The sequence below is a fragment of the Parasteatoda tepidariorum genome, chromosome 2 (genome assembly GCF_043381705.1).
Source record: "Parasteatoda tepidariorum isolate YZ-2023 chromosome 2, CAS_Ptep_4.0, whole genome shotgun sequence".
In the NCBI taxonomy this organism is placed as follows: domain Eukaryota; kingdom Metazoa; phylum Arthropoda; class Arachnida; order Araneae; family Theridiidae; genus Parasteatoda; species Parasteatoda tepidariorum.
In genome coordinates, this window is record NC_092205.1 from 4,946,460 (window position 1) to 4,969,175 (window position 22,716).

General features: G+C 26.7%; 1 protein-coding gene and 1 long non-coding RNA gene across 2 annotated transcripts in view; one reads left to right on the forward strand and one right to left on the reverse strand.

Annotated features, from left to right (window-relative positions):
* Positions 1–22,171, forward strand: part of LOC107442231 (uncharacterized) — a 141,511-nt gene extending 119,340 nt beyond the window's left edge. The window contains exons 5-10 of the mRNA XM_016055742.3: positions 9,822–10,052; positions 11,219–11,454; positions 14,877–15,230; positions 16,886–17,002; positions 18,049–18,153; positions 20,529–22,171. Of these exons, the coding sequence (XP_015911228.2) occupies positions 9,822–10,052; positions 11,219–11,454; positions 14,877–15,230; positions 16,886–17,002; positions 18,049–18,153; positions 20,529–20,861 (1,376 nt within the window). The 3' untranslated portion in view covers positions 20,862–22,171. The remainder of the gene's footprint in view (positions 1–9,821; positions 10,053–11,218; positions 11,455–14,876; positions 15,231–16,885; positions 17,003–18,048; positions 18,154–20,528) is intronic.
* Positions 50–3,027, reverse strand: LOC139424926 (uncharacterized). The gene is made up of 2 exons (XR_011636045.1): positions 1,805–3,027; positions 50–564 (listed from the first exon to the last, which is right to left on the reverse strand). It is a non-coding gene; the product is annotated as an uncharacterized lncRNA (long non-coding RNA).
* Positions 22,172–22,716: the final 545 nt, after the last annotated feature.

Genomic DNA, 22,716 nt, shown 5'->3' on the forward strand with positions numbered 1-22,716 from the left:
AACACGAGGTTAAGAACTGGCCATATTATAAAAATATAGAAGACAATAATAACTCTAATTAAATTTTTATTATAATAATTCATGTAAACCAAAAAAGAATTTTTCTCACAAAAACAAACAAAATGTAACAAATGAAATCATGCTAATATAAACAAAGCACACAAGTAAATAAAAATGAAATATGAGTTTGGAATTGTTCAAATTAAAAACTGTGTAATTATCTGTAAGCTTTAACATTTCAACAAACATAGTCTGTTTCTTTTCTCTGAAATAATGAAGAGAAGAGAAATGCAGCATAAAATAGTAGCATGTAGATAACAAATTTTATTGTTTTAAGAAATGTGATTCAAAATGATTATGATCACAAGGGGACACAAAAATGCATAAGAGGTTTGGTAATTATATTTAATCTGCACAATAAAGATGAAATGTTGCTTCGTTATGATTGAGAATTTTTTCCCCGTGATAAGTCGAAAAGTTGACATTTATGATATTAGCTTAAAAGTACACAACATATGCTGTAATATTTAAAGAGAGAAGATTAGAATATTGAAGCCTCTCATTCTGGGTCACTGATTAAATCAGCCTTAAGTAAAAGGTTAATATATATATTCATTTTTATTCTTAGGAATAAATATGAGTTTTTGACATAACTTTTTTTTCACAGAAACTCTTCCAACAACATTTTATATTAAGTTGAGAATTAAAATGTTTTATTTAAAACAAAATAATTTTCTCTTTAAAAAAAAACTAAAACACTGTTGTAAGGCAAAATGGTAACAAGTGCATTAATATTGATTTTCACAAAGGATAAAAATTGGTTCAGGTGCTAGAATTCTAATCTTTGGCTCTTGATATTTTAAATTTAATAATTATTATGATTTTTTGTGCAGTAGAGCTCTTATCCGTGAGTTCCATGAAGAAATCGGAAATCATATTGTGCACGATTGATCATTGATTTTTTTAAAAAAAGAGTGTAACTGAACACGCTATTTGTTGTTTCAGCAATTCAGATGTAGAACAAAAACTTCTGTGGTATGTGTAAAATATATATACACATGTAAGAATATGTTTCAAATTTTTTCCCCTTCATATTTCTACCTTACTTTTGAGTTTTATTTTTAGTCTATCTGCAAATTACATCTCTGTGGTACCAATGTTAACCAATCCTGCAGATAATCAGGGCTTCACTGTATTTTCTAAGCATAAATAGTAGCTAAGCATAATTGTAATATGCATAATAGCTTCTAAGCATAATTGTAATTATAGAAATTCAAATACTGAAGGGATAAGTCAAAGATTTGAAATAAAAATATGCATGAAATAAATTATAAGATAAATTCTAAAACATGCTATTGTATATGAACATCTACAGGGATGAAGGTTCAAAGAGATATTTTAATAACTTAAGAGTAAATTATCCTTGAAGTTTATTCATCGACAATAGGAAATGAAATTGAATAAAGTAATACCACAAGCATCTAAATGCATAAACTTATAAATCCATCTTCCATTTGAAAACATTTAAGGATCATTACTCAGTGCTTTCATTAACAAACAAATTTAAAGACTATGCAAAACAAATTAACGTTGTTTAGTTTGATGAGTCCAAAACAAGATCTTCCCCACAGATATCTCAATTTTTAAAAAATAATTTTTTAAGAATTTTCATCTACAAAACTTTAGCATATAGTCAACAATTAAAAAAGGAAAACCATTATTTTAAATTTCGCTAAGACAAGTAGAAGAAAACAATCATAAAAACTAAGCTTTATCATAAAATAAATAACTCATTTTCAAGAACTTTTATGTTTTTAAACTTACCTTATAATTTATTATTTATAAGATTGGGTTTTTGCTTTCTAGTATGTATTAGATTTTAAAAGGCTCGTGTTAAAATTATGCACCGTCAAACTTTAACAAACAATCACATTAAAAAAAAAGCAAAGAAACAGAGGTATACAAATATAGAAAGAGAAATTTTATAATCTTAAGATAGGGGTTAAAAACTACAAATTCCACCAAATCGAGAATAAATAAATGTGTAAATTTGTATTTATTGCACACATTAAATAAAATAGGAATGTAACATATAAACACAAACTTTCAACAGCAATTAAAACAAGTATTATCAAATAATATTTTAGACTAAAAAATTAATGGCACAATATAAAATTTGTAAAATATATATTTGAACAAATTTAAATAAATAAATAGGTTGAATAAGATTAATAATATTATCTGAATGTATTGACGATTTTGCATTATCTTTATCAATTAACAACTTTTATTGTAAGCAATGCTTGGAAAAGGCTGAGTAAAAATTTCTGAACATTTGGTGCAATAGTGGATCATACTTTTAATTATATAATTCAAAAATGGCATCACTATAGTGTAATATAATGGTAGATAAGTGGATAGTGGTTACAGCTTCAATAACACATATGCAGCAAATGTCTCCACTAAAATTTTTTTAAGCAATATATATAACATATTTCTGAATGGCTTCATTGCCAAATATAACTTGATTAAAACTACATTATTATTATTTAAAATAATTAATTAAAACATTCTCTTCGTAAATATAATTTAAAACTATTCTATTTGATTGTTTAAAACAAAAAAGTTGCTTTTAGTTAATTCGGCACATAAAAAAATAAATTAGAAACAACAATATTATAGACATTGTTTTAAAAGAGAAAGAAATAAGTAATTTATAATTATTTTTATATTCTTAATTACTTCAAAAATATAAAAATGAATAACATTAACATCACACATTGTTAAATACATTCTTTAACTACTATATCAGAATGGTCACAGGCAAATATTCAATTATTTTTCAAGCTATAATCTGATTCTAAAAACTATGTTAATGATTTCACAAATTGTATACAATAAAGATTTATTCATAAATACTTTGGCATAAAATATAAATATTGCAATAGATAGTAACTGATATATTTTTTTAAAATTTATAAGCACGTACTTTCATAATAGAAAGCAATAACATAATAAAATTTCTCATCAAAGCTCGCATTTTGCAAACTGTTCTGCATGTGCTTCTTCAGAAGAGGATTTTGATTCAAATTTAAAGCCATGCATATGTTGTTTATGTTCCCTTACGTAATCTTTCCGACAAAAAAGTTTGAAACATATGTCACATTGAAATCGTTTTCGGTTGGTTAACAAATGACGTTCCATGTGTCTACGAAGACTGCTTTTATTGAAAAATTTTTGATAGCATAACACACAAGAAGGAGACTCTGAAGGTAGCCCACTAAGTATTTCTTCAATTGATAGCACTAAAAAGAATTTAATATATATTTAAATGATATTAATATATTTGTTAAATAATTTGATACATATTTAAAATTTTAAACATATTAATATTAAAATATATTTAAATAATTTTAATAAATTATATATATTAGATATTAAATATAAATTTATTCAACAAGTATTCAAAAAAATAAATCAAATATATTTAAAAGAACAAAAGATTGCTAAGTAAAAATTGTAATAAATATTCTCAATAAAAGATTATTTAAAATAAAACTTTTTATTATAAAATATGAATAGACATATTATTATTCAATATCATAAGAAGTAACTATTACTTTGAATAATGTAAGCTAGACCTTATTTAGATTAGTACTTAATAATTAGCTTAGATCAAATAAAAATAATAAATTTTAAAAAAATTGTTGGCATGCGTTTTTATTAGCTACTTCATCAATTTTTAACTATAACTGTTTACCTTTACTAATGTTTTACTTCATTATCAATTCTAGTCTAGTAAGTTTACCAATAAATTCAGTAATCATATATTAATGAGATCAAGAGTAAACTATGTCAAATTCACACTTAAAATATAATAATATAATAGCCCTTTCATTGGATGCATAAAAATGTTCAGTATAAAGAATTTTTATGACATAAAAAAAAATTAAAAAATAAACATAGATTAATTTTGATAATACAGTACAGAACCCGTTATCCGGAAATCAGAAAACCAAAAAAAACGGAACGAAATTCAATAAATTTTCTGTTAATTTTTAAATTTTTTTTTCTTTCTCATAAGATTTTACGATTTTTCTTTCTTTTTTTAAAGATGTTTACCTTACCATCATTTTGGAAATAATCATTAGTGTTTTAGTTCATAATTTTTTCTTATTTTTAAGATTATTTCCAATTTTTTTTTTTTAAGTTGGGTTTAACAATAAAAAAAACGGCTTTTTGTAGCGATTCAGAAAACCGGAAAAATCAGTTATCCGGAATAGCGATGGTCCAGACCGTTCCGGATAATCGGTTCCATACTGTAAAAATATATGTCGTACATAATTGGTAATAAAATTGTCTAACACAATATAAAACACAAACTTTTGATAGTAAAATGCAATAGATATATATAATAGTACAAAACAATGTTACCTATACAATGTTATATATTTGTTATTGATAAAATACATAACAAAAAACAGGTGTGCAGTTTTGCTATATACAAATTATAAGTGAAGTTCAAATGTCACTTTGAGTTAAAATATAAACCAGGATGGGCCCCAAGCTGTAAACTCTAGTATTGCACTAGGCTGAGATGCTTTGCTCTACAGTAATTGAAATAGTGAGGTGTTTTCATGCCTCCCATCTTATTCATTATATTAAATTCTACGTAAAATATTTTATCGAAAATAAAACATGTCCTAAAAGTATGTTATATTTTCTCAAAAAATTTTTTAATTTAAATGAATATTGTGTTCTAGAATCTCTCTTACAAGGAAGACCCACTGTAGTTAGAGTACAATTGTGTTTTATGGTCTATAGCAGCTGACGCAAAGGAGTTTTTTCTATAACATAATTTAATAAACATCAGAAAAAAATATGAGGAGATTTTGCTTATGTATCAGTGATTCCACTAGACTTTGCAAACTTTCTGAACTTTTGGGTCCTTTTTTACTCAAAGAGGGTCCCCAATTAAAATTATGAAAATCTCTACATTATTCATAAGCATAAAAATGAAATCTTTTATGATTAAGAAAAAAATTTAATTTGCAAATCCAGTAATAATAATTCTATGAATTAAAACTCTTAACTTAAGAATTAAAACCAGAATTTCTATATCAATTCAACTCAAAATTATTTCCATTTTCTACATCTGCTGACAATATAGAAGAACAAGATTTAAAAAAAAAATTTTTTTTTTAAAGTTTGCCCTAATAAATCTGCTAGTGTGCTATTATGAGTACTGTGTATACATCATAATTTTTTCCCCTGTCCTCCTTACTATTTCTGCAGTAATTGACATGCTATAGCACTTGAGTGGAATAGCTGTGTATTATACGTTTATGTGTGACACTTTTACAAAATTTGTGGTTTATTTATTGACACAAATCTCATCACATATGTATTCAATATATTTATATATAAGCACTAATGTATCAGACATTTATATATAGCATAATATATAAGTGAGAAATTACATTTCAGATATTAATAAGAGAAAACTATAAAAATATCAGCACAAATTATTAGTACTACATGGAAAACAATTTTTCATAAATTATTTATTTGTATGAAAATACGAAAAACAGAAGTTGTATCAGGTTAAAATTAAGACTGTTTAAATGTTCACCAAAATTGAAACTCTTAACTACTTATCAGAATAAATAGCCTTAAACTGGTAGAATTTCAAAGATTAAATCCTAACATCTTTTATTCGATTTAAATTTAAAAAAAAAAAAAAAGTAAGGAAAATACATTAGTATTATATCAAAAGAACCAAATATTTTAAAACGTTAAAAAATCAATTTCAAAAATACAATATAATAAAATAAAACACTGTATAATGGTAATGACATACAATGGTTACAATTCCCGTTCTAAAAATAGGAAACACTATTACACAATTCACAAAGATAGTAACAAACAAAAGACACCTAAAAATTCATATTTAGAAACAAAATTCACACTAATGAAGCTGATATTTTAATGCAATGAATAGAAATTTAAACAATAAGGATAGAAGAAAATATTACATAACATAATGTTAAAGCAACATAGATATAATAAATAAAAATGCATAAAATTACAAAACAACAAATGCAAATTAAAAAAAACAGAAAATAACTTACTCTAACATGGTTTTAAATGAAAAGGTGAAGTTTAGAAATATCATGATTTTTATGCATTATTGATGCATCTGGCCCCAGCAATTTCCACATGTTTTTAAAATCTATTTATTTTAAATATTATCACTACTAACATATTTAGAATCATGCATTTGAGTATTTAAACTTTCATACGAGCATATATGCTTAATATTTACCAATAATCTATATTAGAAATATAATGATCACTATGAATGTTCAATTAAGTTTAAAAAATGAATTATCGTTTTTAGATGGTTCAAATCAAAATTAATACATTCTGCATTAAATCTCATAAATAGCAATATAATTAGAAATATATTGGTGACATAAAAAACTTGGCATAAATATAAATTAATAATGCACAAAATAAATTATCATAAAAATTTTTTCACATGCTGTGGAAAAACTCAATTCAAAAATATTGATTATAATACTGAAACATTATTGTTAAAAATATTTTAGAAAAAAAATCCAGGAATAAAATACAAACATGAAAACAATTAAGGTTTTAGAGAGAAGTGGTCAATAAAATTTTCAACTTGATTAAATTTTAAATTATTTCAAATCAACGGCGTTTAGCAGATATATTGAGTATATAACTGAGTTATGAATAACGTAATTTTAATATCAGAAATTACGATTTCATCTTATCAAGGTAAAATGTCAGAATGAATTTCAAAGCGTAGCATGTTAAAATCTTAGAAGCAGCTAATTCTCAAAGCTATAAAGTTTTATTCTGCAACAAAACACAAATACAATTTATAAATATGAAGATAAAACACAGCTGAAGTGTCGCAGTTTGTATAAACAAGTATGTAAATGCAATAATTGATAAACTTTGGATAAATTAATAAATGCTCATAAAATTTTTAAATTTTAAGTAAAATTTTATTTTCAGCAATGCGCATTAATCGATTATAAAACCGTAATGTCTTGAAAATAGATCCAGAACACTTTTTTTAACGACCCTGCAAAATCAAAACAAATAAAAATTTTTTGTTGCCACAGTACTGCGGAGCGGAAAATTGTTTTTCAAAAATTATTCCTTTGAAAATGAGTGAGCGTTAAGCTAACTTTCCTTCATAATTTCTTCAAAACACTGTAACTGTAAAAGCCGTTCGTAGTTTTGATTTCGATGTTTCTGTGTTCAAAATTTAGCGTCTGGTCAATAATTATAAAATTTAATCAAATATTTTCGGGATTATTCGTGATTCCTTTTTTATTTCTTTGTGTTATTTCGTATTCGTTTTTATCATTCTTTTTTTTGAATAAATATAGAATAAGCAAAGATTTATTTTAAATTGTATTTAAATGCAAATTGTACATTTATTTTATTCGACGGTGTTTTAATATTTTAGTTATTTTATTCGCAGTTTTAGGAGTACTTTTTTGTGGAATTATGTATTTTTTAAACTGTATTATTTTATCAGAATGAAGATTTTCTTTTATGCTAACTGTTCTAAAAGAATATGTGCTTTAATTTTTATAAATCTATTTCCCCTCTGTTTCATTCATTATTGTGCTACCTATTTTACAATACTAATCTACTTATCCTACATACTAATTTCGCAATTTATAACACCATTTCTTATTATACTTAAAGTGTATTTATGAAGGTGTTATCTGATTCAAACTATTATTTTCAGTTACTGTTATTTGAAATTGTAAAATTATGTTAACAGTGTTTTGTTAAAGTACCGCAAATTACGTAACGTGTGCATTGATCAAAAATTTACAAGCCAAATTTAGAAGAAAATTAGATTTTTACTAAAAAATCATGTTGTTGTAAAATTAAGCTTTTAGATAAAAAATATTATATCTATACCTTTTTATATTATGGATAAATCTTTTTAAACATTGAAAGTTTTTTATTCAAAATTCATTGTTCAATAAATAGTTAATTACTCTATGATTATATTATTTAATTGTTGCTGTTATTTTATTCACATTTAAGTGACAGATAAATCAAACAATTCATGATAATGTATAATAACCATATATTTATTTATTTATTTTTGTTTTATTAAATGCATCATTCAAATTCTGTAGGGATCTGTCTAGGTTTTTCTGAGAGGTACCTGTTTTGTGAAAATTTAGACATAATGTGTGAAAAATTATATTGAAAAGTCAACACAAAAATATGGTGAAAATTTTATCGTTTCTTAAGGGATACAAAAATAAAATTTTAAGAAAAAGTATTTTGTGAAACCGTTTGCTAATCGTTTACTACCGTTTTTCCTAAAGTTGAATTTCTGAAGGTACCGCTAAAGGGTAGTAAATTAAGCCTAGGCAGACCCCTGTTCTGGATATTTGTTTGACACCCTATTTAAAGAGATTAATTTTTTCAGCATACCTTCCAATTTTTAAGTCTGATGTAGCTTTTTGCAACATGCAAATTTTATTGTGAGATGAAACAGTATTGTATCATTTACTTAATGATTTAAGAACATTTTTCAATGTAAAATTTTGTTTAGTGATGAAGTTTTTCTCAAAAATATTTTGTTGTTGTTGTAATGCAAAATGTATTTTATATTTTTAATCTATGAAAAATTCAATTATATAAATGAAAATGTGAATTATGAATTGTCTATCGGAAAAGATTTAATAGTATAAAAAAATGTTTTATGTAAGATAAAAGTATGCTGAAAAAAGTGTGTTTTGTAATTATTAAATAGTAATGTTTACTGGAAAAAAAGCACGTTTTTATTTTTAAATGTTGTATTATATACTGTGTTTAAATGTTGCATTATATTCTTTTAATTGTTCCTAATAAATTAAATGAAGCATTGTAAGCAGAAAGTTGCTATGGTCACTTAAAGTTAGTTTTTAAGAAATTCTCATTTTTACTGATTTCAGGTTTTGTTATGTATATTATTAAATTATGCATGCGATTTTTCATGTGTACTTACCAATTTTATGAAAGAAAGGTTTAAAGTATACATGGTTTTTCAGTTTATTTATTATATTAATGTTATAAAGTTATATAATTGTGATATTGAAGTTATTATATCTAATTCTTATTTATTTTTAAGTGTAGTTTTAATAAAAAGTTGAATTTTTTAATTTTAAATGTTAAACTGACATCTTTTTTAACATTAATTGTATTTTTTAAAGATATCTTTCTGGTGTTATTATTGATTTAAATTATTTTACTATTTATAATTTAAGGTTTATAATTTTAACTTATATAGGTTATATTTATATTATTGATTTGAATTGAAATATAATTCATAAATAATGAGATAAAATAGTTTATAATTATTTTATATAATATTTTAACTATCAGGCTACTTGGAAAAATTTGCACAAAAATTTCCCTACATGATATCATTTTTATTTTGAATTGTCAGTTTGCAATGTCAGAAAGCATCTATGTCCTACTTCAAAACTAAAGTTTCATTTAATAGCTATAAAAATAATTATTTTATTGTACACAATTAATGCATAGTTAATAGACTATTCTTACTGAATCCGATTGCCCTTAACGCACATGGGAGTTTAAAAACTACATGTAAGCGGAACTGCTCATACATGCAGGAATTTCATGGGCAAATGGCATGCTGTAAAGAATGGTCTATTATAGATAATACCTTTCAGTTTTTCATTATTTATTTTCTTATTAACGTAATTTTATTCAATTTTGAAAACGGTAAATGTATTTTATTTTTATAGGTATAAATGTTCTTTCAACTACTTCAAATAAAAATCAAATGATTAAATCAGGCAATAAAATTTTGTTGCCGTTATCTCTACCTTCTGGTCCTCAACTCTTTCTCATTAACAGTGGCGTTTGGGAGCAGCCCAGTGAAATAGAAATCGTGAATGAATTTTCTTTGGGTAATTCTAACGCAGAAATTAAAGTAGAGCCTCCTGATGTGTTGGATGAAGTGTTTGATAATTCAAGTAGGCTTTTAAGTTTCAATTATATATCACCCCAATTTTAATATTTCTTTTTCAAGTTTTAAATGTGATGTTGTACAAGAGTTGTGTTTGGAAATTTTTTGCCAAGAGGGTTGCAATTAAAAAAAATTTTTTAATTAAATAAAAACCTAAAAATTTATTAAACACACATGATTTGTCTTAGGCGTTTTTTTAAGCTCTTTTTCTGAAGTATTTTTAATGAAATTTTTTTGGATCAGATATTATACATTTGCTATGTCTGTTATTGAACATTTTTCCTGGTATTTATCAATTTAAAGTTTAACATAGGAAGGTTTATATTTAAATTATGTAGCTGTAGAATCTTCTTACCTACATAGTAAAGTATTTTTTTATTTTAAAATTGCTGTTTAAAAATTTCTGAATTTTTTATATAAATGTCTGTTACTAATAAAGTTTAATCACCATTTAAGACATTTCTGTAAAACATTAAATTATGCAACTGCTAAATGTATGTTCCAATCTCTGTAACAGAATTTTTTTCCGGCTTTCTGCTACAAACCTCTCTAGCACTGATATCTTTCTGCAAGATACTTTTAATAATAACAAATATGCATGTTATTAGTTTAAGGTAAAAAAATGTTGCACTTTCAAAAAAGAAAAAAAAAAAACCTATTCAGATGAACTAAAATTATATACGTTGGGGTAAGTGGGTATACGTTAAAAACCATCTATTTTTTTCTTTTAAGTTCAGATAATTTATTTAATATTTTTAGAGACATTTAGTGGTATTGCAGGTTGAATTGCAGCATTCACTATAGTATGTTAGTTAAAGCTGTTGATGAAGTTTTTTCTTGTTAACAAATTTAATAATAAGCCAACAAGAAAGAATAGACATAATATCATGATCTCCTTTACCAGAAGTGTGTAACTTGTTTCTGGTAGAGGAAGGAGGAGGACGTTTTTGGTAGGAAAACCTGTTTTTGTCTCCCGAAAACATTATCCTCCTTGATGAGCATAAACCAGTCTCACTTCCAATTGCCAGAGTTATTATAATTCCTTCTATTGTTTTTATTTGTTCAGTCATTTTGAAATAATTTTTTTTAATGTGCAGCCTGCAACTGTATGTAAAAAAAAGAGTTTTTTTCTTGGTAATTTTTCTAAAATCAAAAACTGTTTTATATTTTCAGCTTCAAAATTTCCGATTATTAATGCTGATACCCCTCTGCCCACATTTAGCGATATGATATATGATCATTTGCAAGAAAATAATGTGAGTGCTGTTTGGGGAACTTTTGTAGATGAATGTGCCAAGTACTATTTTGGAAAGTACCCTAACATACAGAATAGTAGTGAATATCAAGCAATTGGTCGAAAAATGTATGAAACTTATCCTGCTATAGGTTATGAAGGAAAAGAACCATGGGTAAATATCTATTATACGTAATTTTATACTCTAATATAATATTTAAACAATAAAATTTAATCCAATTTTTCTAATAGTGTATATTTTATTAAATATTTCACTTTATAGGTCTTTTTTAAATTTAAACAAAAATATGAAACTTTACCAACTATGTTTTTAGAATAAAACTTTAAAAAAAGAAAAATTTTACTTTGTGTTAAAAATTAACAAGAAATTTGTTCTGCTTTTTATCAACATTGCCTACATCTGCCACTTCCTGGCAGGGTTTGTGGTTTTTTTCTTAACTAACTATTCATTAGAATCGTACTACTTGTTATGAATTTGGCAAAAAGCAATGCCAAATGTCTGGTGGCTTTGTTTACATTTACCCATCAGTTCTCGATGAACAGAGTATAATTAATTATTTTTATTTTATGTTTCTAACATACAAAATGTTAGCTTATATTTTAAACTTTTCAAGAGAAATTAAGCTTTTTTTTTTAATTTTTCAACAATTACTTGTAAAAACAATACTAAGAATGTTTAAGAACTCATCTCCAAATGCTGAATTTTCTCTAGGTAATGGTTCCTGACTATAGAACTGAACAATTTAATTTTTATTTTGTTCAGTTTGATCTTCAAACGCGTTAATAGTTTTGTAACAGCTATCGAAATTACAGCTATTATTTTCTTTCTGTACCTAGAACTTTGATAGGGAAATTTTTTGGTATTAGTATTAACTTTTTTCAATTTATATTGAAGAATAATGCTTGGCAGAGGAGATTTTATGTTTTGAAGGCAAAACAAGGAGTGAGAATTTTCCTCAGATCTGTGATTTTTGGCTCTTTTTATGATTATATATATATATTTATATCTTTACCATTTTCCAACATTTTGTTAGTTTTCAAGAATGTTAAAAAAAAAACTGTTCTACAAAAAGTAGTGTTCTTTTATGAATTTCTCAAAATTTATTAAAAAAACTATTTAAATAATTCTTTACAACCGTTGATTGATAAAGATTGTGGTCGAGACTTGAGAAATTGGATTTTTTAAAGTATAAGATCATACACTAATTTGTTTTGTTAAGTTATAATTATTGCTAATAAACTGAGATTGAATAATAATGAGAATCATTATTTAGCTTGATCAAATTTTCGCATTAAAACTGTTTTATTTTTATGTAGCAATTAAATCTTATTTAATTTAAACTATATGTTACTATTACATCATCATCCTAAGGTAATTTTAACATTTTTCTGATGCTATTGTTTTTTGGACCTGCTGATTCAATAGTGCTATATCAAATCTAAAGTTTTAAGTTTGGAAAATGTACTATAATTAATATTACATGATACTGAATTTGATTCATGGTATATGAATCATTATTTAAACAGTAATATATTTAGTTCATAAAGTTATAAAATAGTCTCCTCAATTATATTTCAAACTTTTAATTTTTCATTTCTCATGTATTTCTTGGTTTCTTCATTTTTGGAATCTAGTGGCTGTGAAAAATTTTCTTTGGGTTATTGAGCAATTTGTTTCATTGAATTCTTAGCAATAAAAAAATATTCAATGTTACCCGTAGATAACTAAACATTTGGGAAATAGACTTTTGCTTGTTTTGCCAACATAATACTTCAACGTCTTCGATAAGGCAAATGTTACATTTATCACTTATGGACATTTTTGAAAAGAAATTAATCAATATTCTTTGCAAGCTACATTGTTTTTTTTGTCATAAATAAAAGTAAATTTCAGGGCTGTCAGTTGGTCCCTACTTTCCTAAATGTCCTATATTTTTTTAAATTTGGTCCTTAAAATAACCTTTTATAACTGAGGTGTAAGTCTTCTCTTTATTTAGTTTAAAGTTCACACCATTCATTGTTACATGTAACTCAGTCTATGTAGAAGTAGAGCATTCAATTGAATTAATTTCAAATGTGTTTTTTTATTCTATCTTCAAAAAGGTTAATTAAAAAAAATATGATGTTTCCTTTGATAATTAATTTTTTCTACACATATTTGATTTGCCTGAATAATTATGTGCATTTTTGGGGATCTTAAAAAAAATCTCTAATTTTTAATTATTAGGTCTCTCAGTACTGACTATTTTGGTCCTAATATACTGGTAGCTCTGAAATGTTTTGATTAAATATGTATGTTTTTATTTTCTGATCTATACATTGAATTATAAGCTACTGTAGTAACATTAATTTAATTTAGTAGTCAAGGGTTTAAGCCTGTGCATTCAGTAAGAATTATAAAACTGTCTTGAATTATCGAAAATTGAGTTATAGATGAAGTAGTAGATGTATAGATATTGTTTCCTCTTAACGCTGCTTTTCGAAGCTCTGTCGCCAGGGGAAAAAAAAGCCAAAGTGTAAGTGCTTTACTCTTGAAGCAATGTAATGATTTTAAACTATGTACATAATCTTTGCTGTGAAGAATTATCTGGGCTTTAAAACAGACAAATAACTTATTTTAAAAGTTATTAAACCTTTTTTAAGAATCGTCAATTTAACGAAATTTTTTAACTTTGATGAAAATTATCAAAATCACTGCCTTATTCTCAGTGTTTGCAATTTTTATGAGTCCAGGTAATGCAGCATCGGAGTAAGTTTTTCAATATTAAAAAATTAGACCACAAACACTTTTCATGTTCACAAAACTGTGGCTTTTCTACATACTGACATTTTGCACCATTTTCAAAATAAGTGTAGACAGCACTGGTTTTAGATAGGCTGAACTTCATCTAATTGTCACGAGTAACAGTTGCAAACTCACAGCAGTTCTAAACATAGCAAAAAAGCATCAAATTCCTTAAGAAAGCATCATTTCATGCAACAAAGGAGCCTTCAAAAAACAGCTTTACAGAAAGTTACTTATCTGGTTGACATAGCTTAGCAATGTGTCCCTGAAATGGGGAAATAGTGCTTTTTCAATTGTTTTGTTAATGACCATCATTTTCTTATACATAATTAACAAAATAGACAGTTTCTAAAACTTTATAGCCACCATATTTTAGCAGCAGACTTACAGATACGGAGATTTAATGATATAAATATTTGTGAAAAAATTTTTAGTCATAAGAATTTGTTGTAAATATCATGTACAAAATAAATTAAATATTGTCAGTTAGTCTTTAGAATCTATTAAATTTTTTGACTTTCATAATTTGTTTGCAAAGAACATTATTTTAGCAATTGAACACCAAGTTATCATGTTAATACAACTTATTTAAATGTAAAAACTATTTAAGTGTATTAATTGCTCAGTAGTTCCTGCATTTAAATTTTATCTAATTTCACATATTTTGTAAAATATATTCTCAACTATAATTTTATCATTTATTTATCAGTATTAAGATCAAATTAATGTATTTATTATTTTAATATTTACTAAGAAATTTACATTAGTTTATTTTAATTTTTTACTTACAGTCCTTTTTCTGCAAATCATTGAGCCAAAAAATTCGCCATATGAAATGGAAATTAAAGCGAAAAAAACTTGGATTGACAACTAGGCGACCCATAAAGGCTAAGGAAGGAGTGAATAGTTTAAAGTTTCATAGTTATAAGCCAAAAGTTGATCGAAGGTATACACCAAGTAAGCTCTACAAAGCTCTTTTAAGAGAGCTTTCCATAGGATGGTATAACGATACTATCTTAGAGACTCGAATTTACGATATCTTAAAAGCGACTCACAAAGGTCGAGTTACTTGGTTGTCAAACCGTTCACATCGAAAGATGTCATCTCTAGTCAATGACTGTCCATGCTTTTCAGTTGGAAAATATGTAAGTATATTATCTTTGTATGGATAAGTTACCTCATTAAAGATTGATAGAAAGTTTTAAAATGATAGATATTAGTTATAAATGTATTTGTTAACTTTAAATTCGAGATTATGTTATGTTTGCTAATTAAAGAAGAAACTAATTTAAACAGGGATATTTTCTGGTAATTTATACTTATTCTAAATATTTCATATCTTATCCTTTCTATGGAGTACTATTTAAAACAGAAAAATATTTTTAGAACGAAAAAAAAAACTTTATGGCTTCCAATAAAGATGTCCAATACTAGAGGCTGAACTAGATCACTTGTCTCTTATTAGAATAATATCTAGAGAGAAATAAAAATCTAGCTTCTCTTCTTCTACTCATCCCAATGCTCAATAACGTCATAATATGACATTTACAAATAAAGTTTTTTTTACCAGATCTGTGATAGAATTGGTTCTGTTGTAGAATCGGGGACACCTTGTTTTGCCGATAACTTTTGTTCAGTTTTGCTGAAATCCCATTTCTGGTTACCATTATATACTTTGCCGTCTTAACTCTCAATGACGTCACCTTCAGGTTACCGCAACTTATGTTTACCTTTATGTAATTGATTCTTAGTTTATTAACAAATATGATCGTTTATTTGCAAATCGCCAAAAACGAGAGGGAACTATTACTATGGAATCTTATTTTTATGGTCACCCTAAGCGTAAAATGAAGTTAATTTCACTAGTAATTAATTATATGATTATTATGCCTTTCAAAGTAGGCTTGGTATTATATGTCTGTGTCTCTCAAATGTCAAAGTTCTTAATAAAAATTAGTAGGTCAATTCAAAGTACTAAATAAAATTTATGTTTTTGCACTTGTTTAAACATTTGTTTTACCATCCATCTCCAAAAGATTAATCAAGGTGTTTGATTGCCCTACACTCATTTTTTTCAAGGTTAAATGTCACTACCCGGTGCACATTTGCCCGATATACCCCACAATAATATTTTTTTAAAAGATATTTGTTGTTCAATAGTCTTGCTTTTATTGTTTGATTTTTTTTACGGCACAGAAAAAGGCATCCTATTGAATGAATGATTGTCGTATTGTTATGGTCATATTGTTCGTGTGGTGAACTACCATTAATTAATTTTTTTGAATTATAAGTTTTTATAGCCCTTTTTATTATGAAATAATCTCAAATTTAGGATTCAATGTAAGCATTAAAATGATTTGCTGTTGATGTTTTTGCAAAATTCTATAAATTCTAGTTCAATGTCTTCCAACGCTATAAGCAGGATAGCTTTTTCAGGTAAGACCTTATATGTAGACAGCTTAGACCTAATAAATCATTGACAGTAATAATAAACGTATGAAATTGAAACAATTAACATTGCAAAATTGCTACAAGTTAATCAACTTAGTTATAGGTAAGGAAACTAACTTCTGTAATTAACCAATTAATACTGTGTAAAAATTAATTTGTAGTAAAAATTGTTTGACCAAATAATTGTACTTAAACACTGGGTTATACAAAATTAGGCTGATTTATTTATGGTAACATTGAAAAAATGGGCTTAGATATTTTTAGTTTGGTACTTTAAAAAAAATTGAAGTTGTTAATATTACATATTAAACTGGAGCTGTAACATTTTCATTGTGACTTTCATAAATAGGTTATAAAAGAATTTCTTGAGCATTTGGATAAAACAGATGTTTTAGTAATGTTACAAAGATTTGAATCACTGTTTTCTTCTGTTGGAGCATTGATGGATCCTCCTGTAAATAATTCAGTAAGTCCGATCAGCTATTTAATATCTTTCAGATACTGGTTTAAGACACTGATATAAATATTTGTCATAATTTCTTAAAAATTCCAAAAATATATGATAAGATGCTATTAGTACCTGATAGAACAAAGCTTTTTTTTTATCAGGACTTTAAATAAATAAAATGGACAATTCAAAAATTAAAAAGGAGAAAAATGTAATTAAAATGGAACGAAAGAGGATGAGGTGTAAATAAATCAAGAAAATAACTTATGCCGTGATTTTTTTTTTAAACTTAAGTTTCCTTATTTTAATTTCACTGTGACTTCTACAACTTTTCTCTCTATATACCGAAAAACAATTTAGCTCTAACCATTGAAAAAATTAAAATAATTTAAAATAATTTCTTTATTTTCAATCCCCTTTTTTTAGAAATAGTTTAAAGGAAATGAAATATCAAAATTGCAGTTTATTTGTAAAAATGTTGGTGTCTGGATAATTTCACAATACATTATTTGTCTTAATCTAGCACAGTTTTTTTTTTTTTTTAACTCAGCACATTTGTAAAGTCAATCTTCACTGTATTAGTATCACAAGCAGATTATATAAAAATTATTTAATAAAAAAATGCCTTGATGGGTTTTAATAAAAAAAAGTTAAGGTTTTAATGTAAGAGCTAGTTCCTTAATCTCTGAACTAGGTACGTTCTTCCTTCCTCAGAAAAAGCACTATTGTGAAAATGATTGGCCACTCCTAGCCTAGAGGCTAAAAAAAATTAATTAATAAAATAAAATAATTAAATTGTATTTTGTAAGAGGTATGAAAAGGCTTCGAATTCTAACAGTGAAAAACATTGTTTGAAAAAAAAGGTTTCAAAGTGTTCCATCAACCCTTTAATTTATCATTATTGAAATTTCCTTTAAAACAATACTTTATGAGTCATTCTACATTATCGAGCTGTCAGTATTTAAAATTGATTTTTTTCACACTTATCCATTTTATTATTTACAAATATTTAAATAGACCATATATGATCTATTAAGTCCATTGTTTTTTTCTTTTCTTTTTAGAGTTTTAAGGAAAATATAAAAATACTGAAATATATTGAAGAACAAATAGCTTTCCATAAAGGTCGAAGTAGTTATCATTGCAAAAGTATTGTTGCTCATAAAATTGTAAGTAATACTTACATTTTTTCATAATTAAGTACCTTTAAAGCTTGACATTTTCGTAAATTACTTATTCTATAATTTTAATATGATATTAACATGCTGTAAAAGGGAAATTTTATGAACTAAAAAAACAGAAAATATGTTAACTTTAAATGAGATTAAATGTTAATTGAACCTTAGTAAGTTAGTGCCTGTTCTAATAAGAATATCATACCTGTCAATTTTTCTCTTAGCAAAATGATTTTCTGATGTTTTAATATATGCACGCTATTTTGGTGACTAGCAAATTGCTAGTTAAAAAGAAAAAATTAGTAGAAAAAATTTTTAGTGTTTTCTGATGATCTGGAATTTTGACGGTTTATATGTCTCTTTTATGTGATTTTTTAAATTTCAATACGATATTATCTTGACATGCAAATTTTGAATTAGAGTTACTGCTTCTTCAGGAATAGCTATACTTCCATCATAGATCCTCTTCGTTTCTGATCATTTTTTCGGTATTTATTAATCTTTCCCCACAAGAACTTTAAACTTCAGTATTTTTAATATGATAATGTGGTACCCGAAGTTTGAATTTGAGTACCTAATCACTTCTTGATGAGCTTTATTCGCCACTATTGCATCATTAATCCACATCATTTTCTCAGCAGTTATTTTTCGTTTTTGCCCTCTCTTTTTCGTGGTTTTTCAAATAAGGATATTTTTACGACACCCGAATTTCAAATTTGACTGATCACTTTTTGACACGCTCAATTCACAACTATGCTGTTGTTAATCAATGTCATTTTAAACGTTTTTTTGGCAGTTGTTTCATGTTTAACCTAGCAATTTCCATTTGCTTTTAAAATCGCTTTATTTTTAATATACACTCTATAACAAAAAAATCGACGCACCAAGGAGTTGTCCGATTGAAACGAAAATTGGTGGATAGGAAGACAATATACAGAATAGTAAATGATTAAAATTTCAGAACAATTGAATAATTTATTGCAGAGTTACAGTAACAAGTTCAATAAGGTGTTGACCCGCCTCTAGCCTGGATACAAGCTGCCACACGGCGTGGCATAGACCGATAAAGCTCCCGGATGGTCTCTTGCGGTATTTCCTGCCAAATTCGATCCAATTGTCGAACGAGGTCATCAACATTCCGTGCCAGATGCAATCGCCTTCCCATCATATCCCAGACATGCTCGATGGGAGAGAGATCTGGTGATCTGGCAGGCCAAGGAAGAGTTTGACAAGCTTGCAGACAGTTCATAGCAACACGTGCCGTATGTGGTCTGGCATTGTCCTGCTGAAAAACCAGCCCAGGGCGCTGCAAAAGGAACGGTAGCAAAACAGGTCTTAGGATGTCGTCGACGTACCGCTGTGCAGTAAGTGTACCTCTAATGACGACCAAAGGGGTCCGGCTGTCAAAGGAAATGGCACCCCAGACCATAATGCCTTGTTGAGGGCCGGTGTGGCGTGCAATAGTGAAGGCAGGATCCCCCCTCTGCGTCTCCAAACAAGTCTTCGATGATCGTCTGGACACAGTTGGAAGCGGGAAAGTATCAGTGAGATCTTATCTGTGTTTAAGCTTCCACAAGAGCATAAATGTTTATTATTTACCGTTCAGTGATAATTTTATTGCAATAAGTCACACAGTTATGTGTCAAATTCTATGCAAAGGTTTCGCTGCTCGTTATTAAATGTGTTTTGTATGAAATGATCAGTTGAGTAGTGCTTTATATGTACTGTACACAATTGGGTATTTGGAAAATATTCATCAAAACATTTTTGATTTTTTTTCTTTTGTTTTCATTCATAAATTCTAGATATTTCTTGATCAGAAATAATTAATTTATGTTTTAAAATGTTCAGAAATAAAAAGACTATAGCTTTATATATTGTTTTGATAACTTTAGAATAAAAAAAAATTAAAAAAAAGTACTATACCTACCAAAAGTTGCTACTTCAAATTTTAAAATGAAAACTTGTTTATAGTTGTATAGGGATTTGCTGTCTTCTGTATTTTATTATGTAACTGTAACAACTTGCTAAAAAAGGTTATTTAAAATCAATAAATAATTTGTATTTATTGTGTTCCATATCTGAAACAGATGAAGATATGACAAAACTCTATATGATTTTGATTTATTTATAACTAGCTATCTTTTGAGACCAACTGATCTTTCTTCAACTATATTTTCTACTCTTTATGTTAAAAGTAAAAAGTGTGATAATTACTATTATTCATTAATAAAGTATGATTAAGTTTGTATTAAAAAGGTTAGATTTAAAGTAAAGGAGAAGTAAAAAATTGTCACGATTCAATATGTATATTCTGCTTTAATTATTTTGCACCTTCTAGCAACTAAATGCAGTGATATTTCTTTCAGAACATTCCAGAATTGGAAATCTTGCAGAATGTACAAAGTATAGAAAACTCATCGCCTTTGCTGTACATTTTTAGTGATGGTGAAAAGATTCAAAAAGCATATGTGGCTGGTGACAAAACTGTCATTACAACCGATACGACTAACTTCTACGAAGCTCTAATCACTCTCATTGCTACGTATTACGCATTTTCACTCGACTATCCCAAAACCTTTGCTCAGGTACTCGGGTTGTTCCAAACATTTATAGTTGGTGAATCCTACAAGGGGATGCAGAGCAGTAAGTGCCAAGCATTTATCAAGAGACTCTCTGCTAATTTAGTTCTGGGAGAGTAAAACTTACATTTGATCTTAACATCTCAGAGAGGTCATTAGAAGTAAAGCGTGAAGTTTTCTGCAATTGCTGTATTTGTCATTTTTTTCAACCCTATTGCATTTAAAACAATTTCTAGCTTAACCTTAATTATTATCAGTTCCAATTACAATCAAACGTTTTGGCCATATTTGCCATCATAGTTATGATACATTATGTAGTTTTTTAAATGACTTACATTGATTAAAACTATTTCTATTAATACCAAACAATAAATATTGAAGGGGTTCTAATTTAGACACTGTATTTTCAATGGTGGGCTTTGAGTGACTCGTGGAAGAATAATCACAAATGAGGCTTTCATTTTTAATAAATGTTTTGAATGACTCACAATATTTTAGTTATTAACTCACAGAATTATGAATTGATAAACTATCAAACAAATCATTACTAATGTAATAAAATAAAAAACAGTGACATTGTCGTCCATAAAAGCAGCCGTTTTTAAAATTAATTCTCAAAAAGAAAATCATGGTAATATTGCCTGTGAAAACCATCCTATAATCAAGTCATTATCACCATTCAAACTTTTGAGATTCATATGCTCAACAAGTAAAAATATTAATTGTTTTTCCTGTCAGGTTGCACCTTTTGTTTCGAATTTCTAGCATAGAAATAAGGTAATCTTACCACTCAGAAGCAGAGTTTTATATTTGCATGTCTGGAAAAGCTATAACATTATTTTTCCCCTCACATAAAGTATGAAACAGAAAGGATTCAAAATGTCTAGAAACTGCAGATATATTATAGATATCTTTTTATTCATAAAAGTAAACCAAAGGACTGAAAAGAATCCTATCGGTTATTCATTTAATTATGTTAGAAAAAAATATGTAACGTTCACCTATAAATTGCATAAACTTTAAAGCTTCTTGAATTGTGTTATTAAAATTACGGGATTTACTACAATGATTAAGATATAAAAAATTTAAAGAGTTGAGCAATGTGAGATAAAAACAAATTGTGTCGAGATCGATTGATATTTTCTAGAATATGCGTGCTAAAAATAGTTTTGCCCCCTGAATTGGAATCGAAAAAGTAGTAACGCAATATGCGTCTCTGTTATTTAAGTTTTAATTTACATTAAAAAAATAATCATACTGCCTCCAAAGTAAATAATAAAATAAAAATCATCAGGCATATCTCTCTGAATTAAACCTTGAATTTCATTACAAAAATTAAATCACAATATCGTGAAATCTTATCAACTTAATTAAGCATTTGTCAGTCAACGAGATAAAAAAAATCAGATTAATATAAAGAAAAAACAAAAGTATTTTGGATAATATGTTATAGGATCCCAAAAATTACACACTATTTAAAAAATAAAAAACAGAAGAAAGTATAAATTTGTTGCATTCTGCATAGAAAAAGATCACCCAGATTTAAAACTAATTTAATATGTTTTTCAATGGTAGTATTACAGAGAAAAACTATGTTTTCAAAATAAGCATTACTGCAAAAACCTAGCACAGTTTGACGTTAACATTTTTAGATACCCATGCCAAGATCTTTGTTGGGTTGGTCCGATATGCAGCAAAAAATATTAGAAAGGTTTAGTACTTAGTAGCACATACAGGCAATGTGTACAGCGCAGTTAGTATAGAACAGGGATGGCGAACCAATGGCACGCGTGCCATTTATGGCATGTGACACAATATTTTGGGCACGCCACCGATCACAAAGTTCACTATGAAGCATATTACCAATTAAATTAAAATTCACAAGCTAACAATAAATAACTAGCAAAAAAATTAACCGATCCTGCTTAAGCTAACATCTTATTACCCTAATATAAGTTACTTGTCATCTAATCTG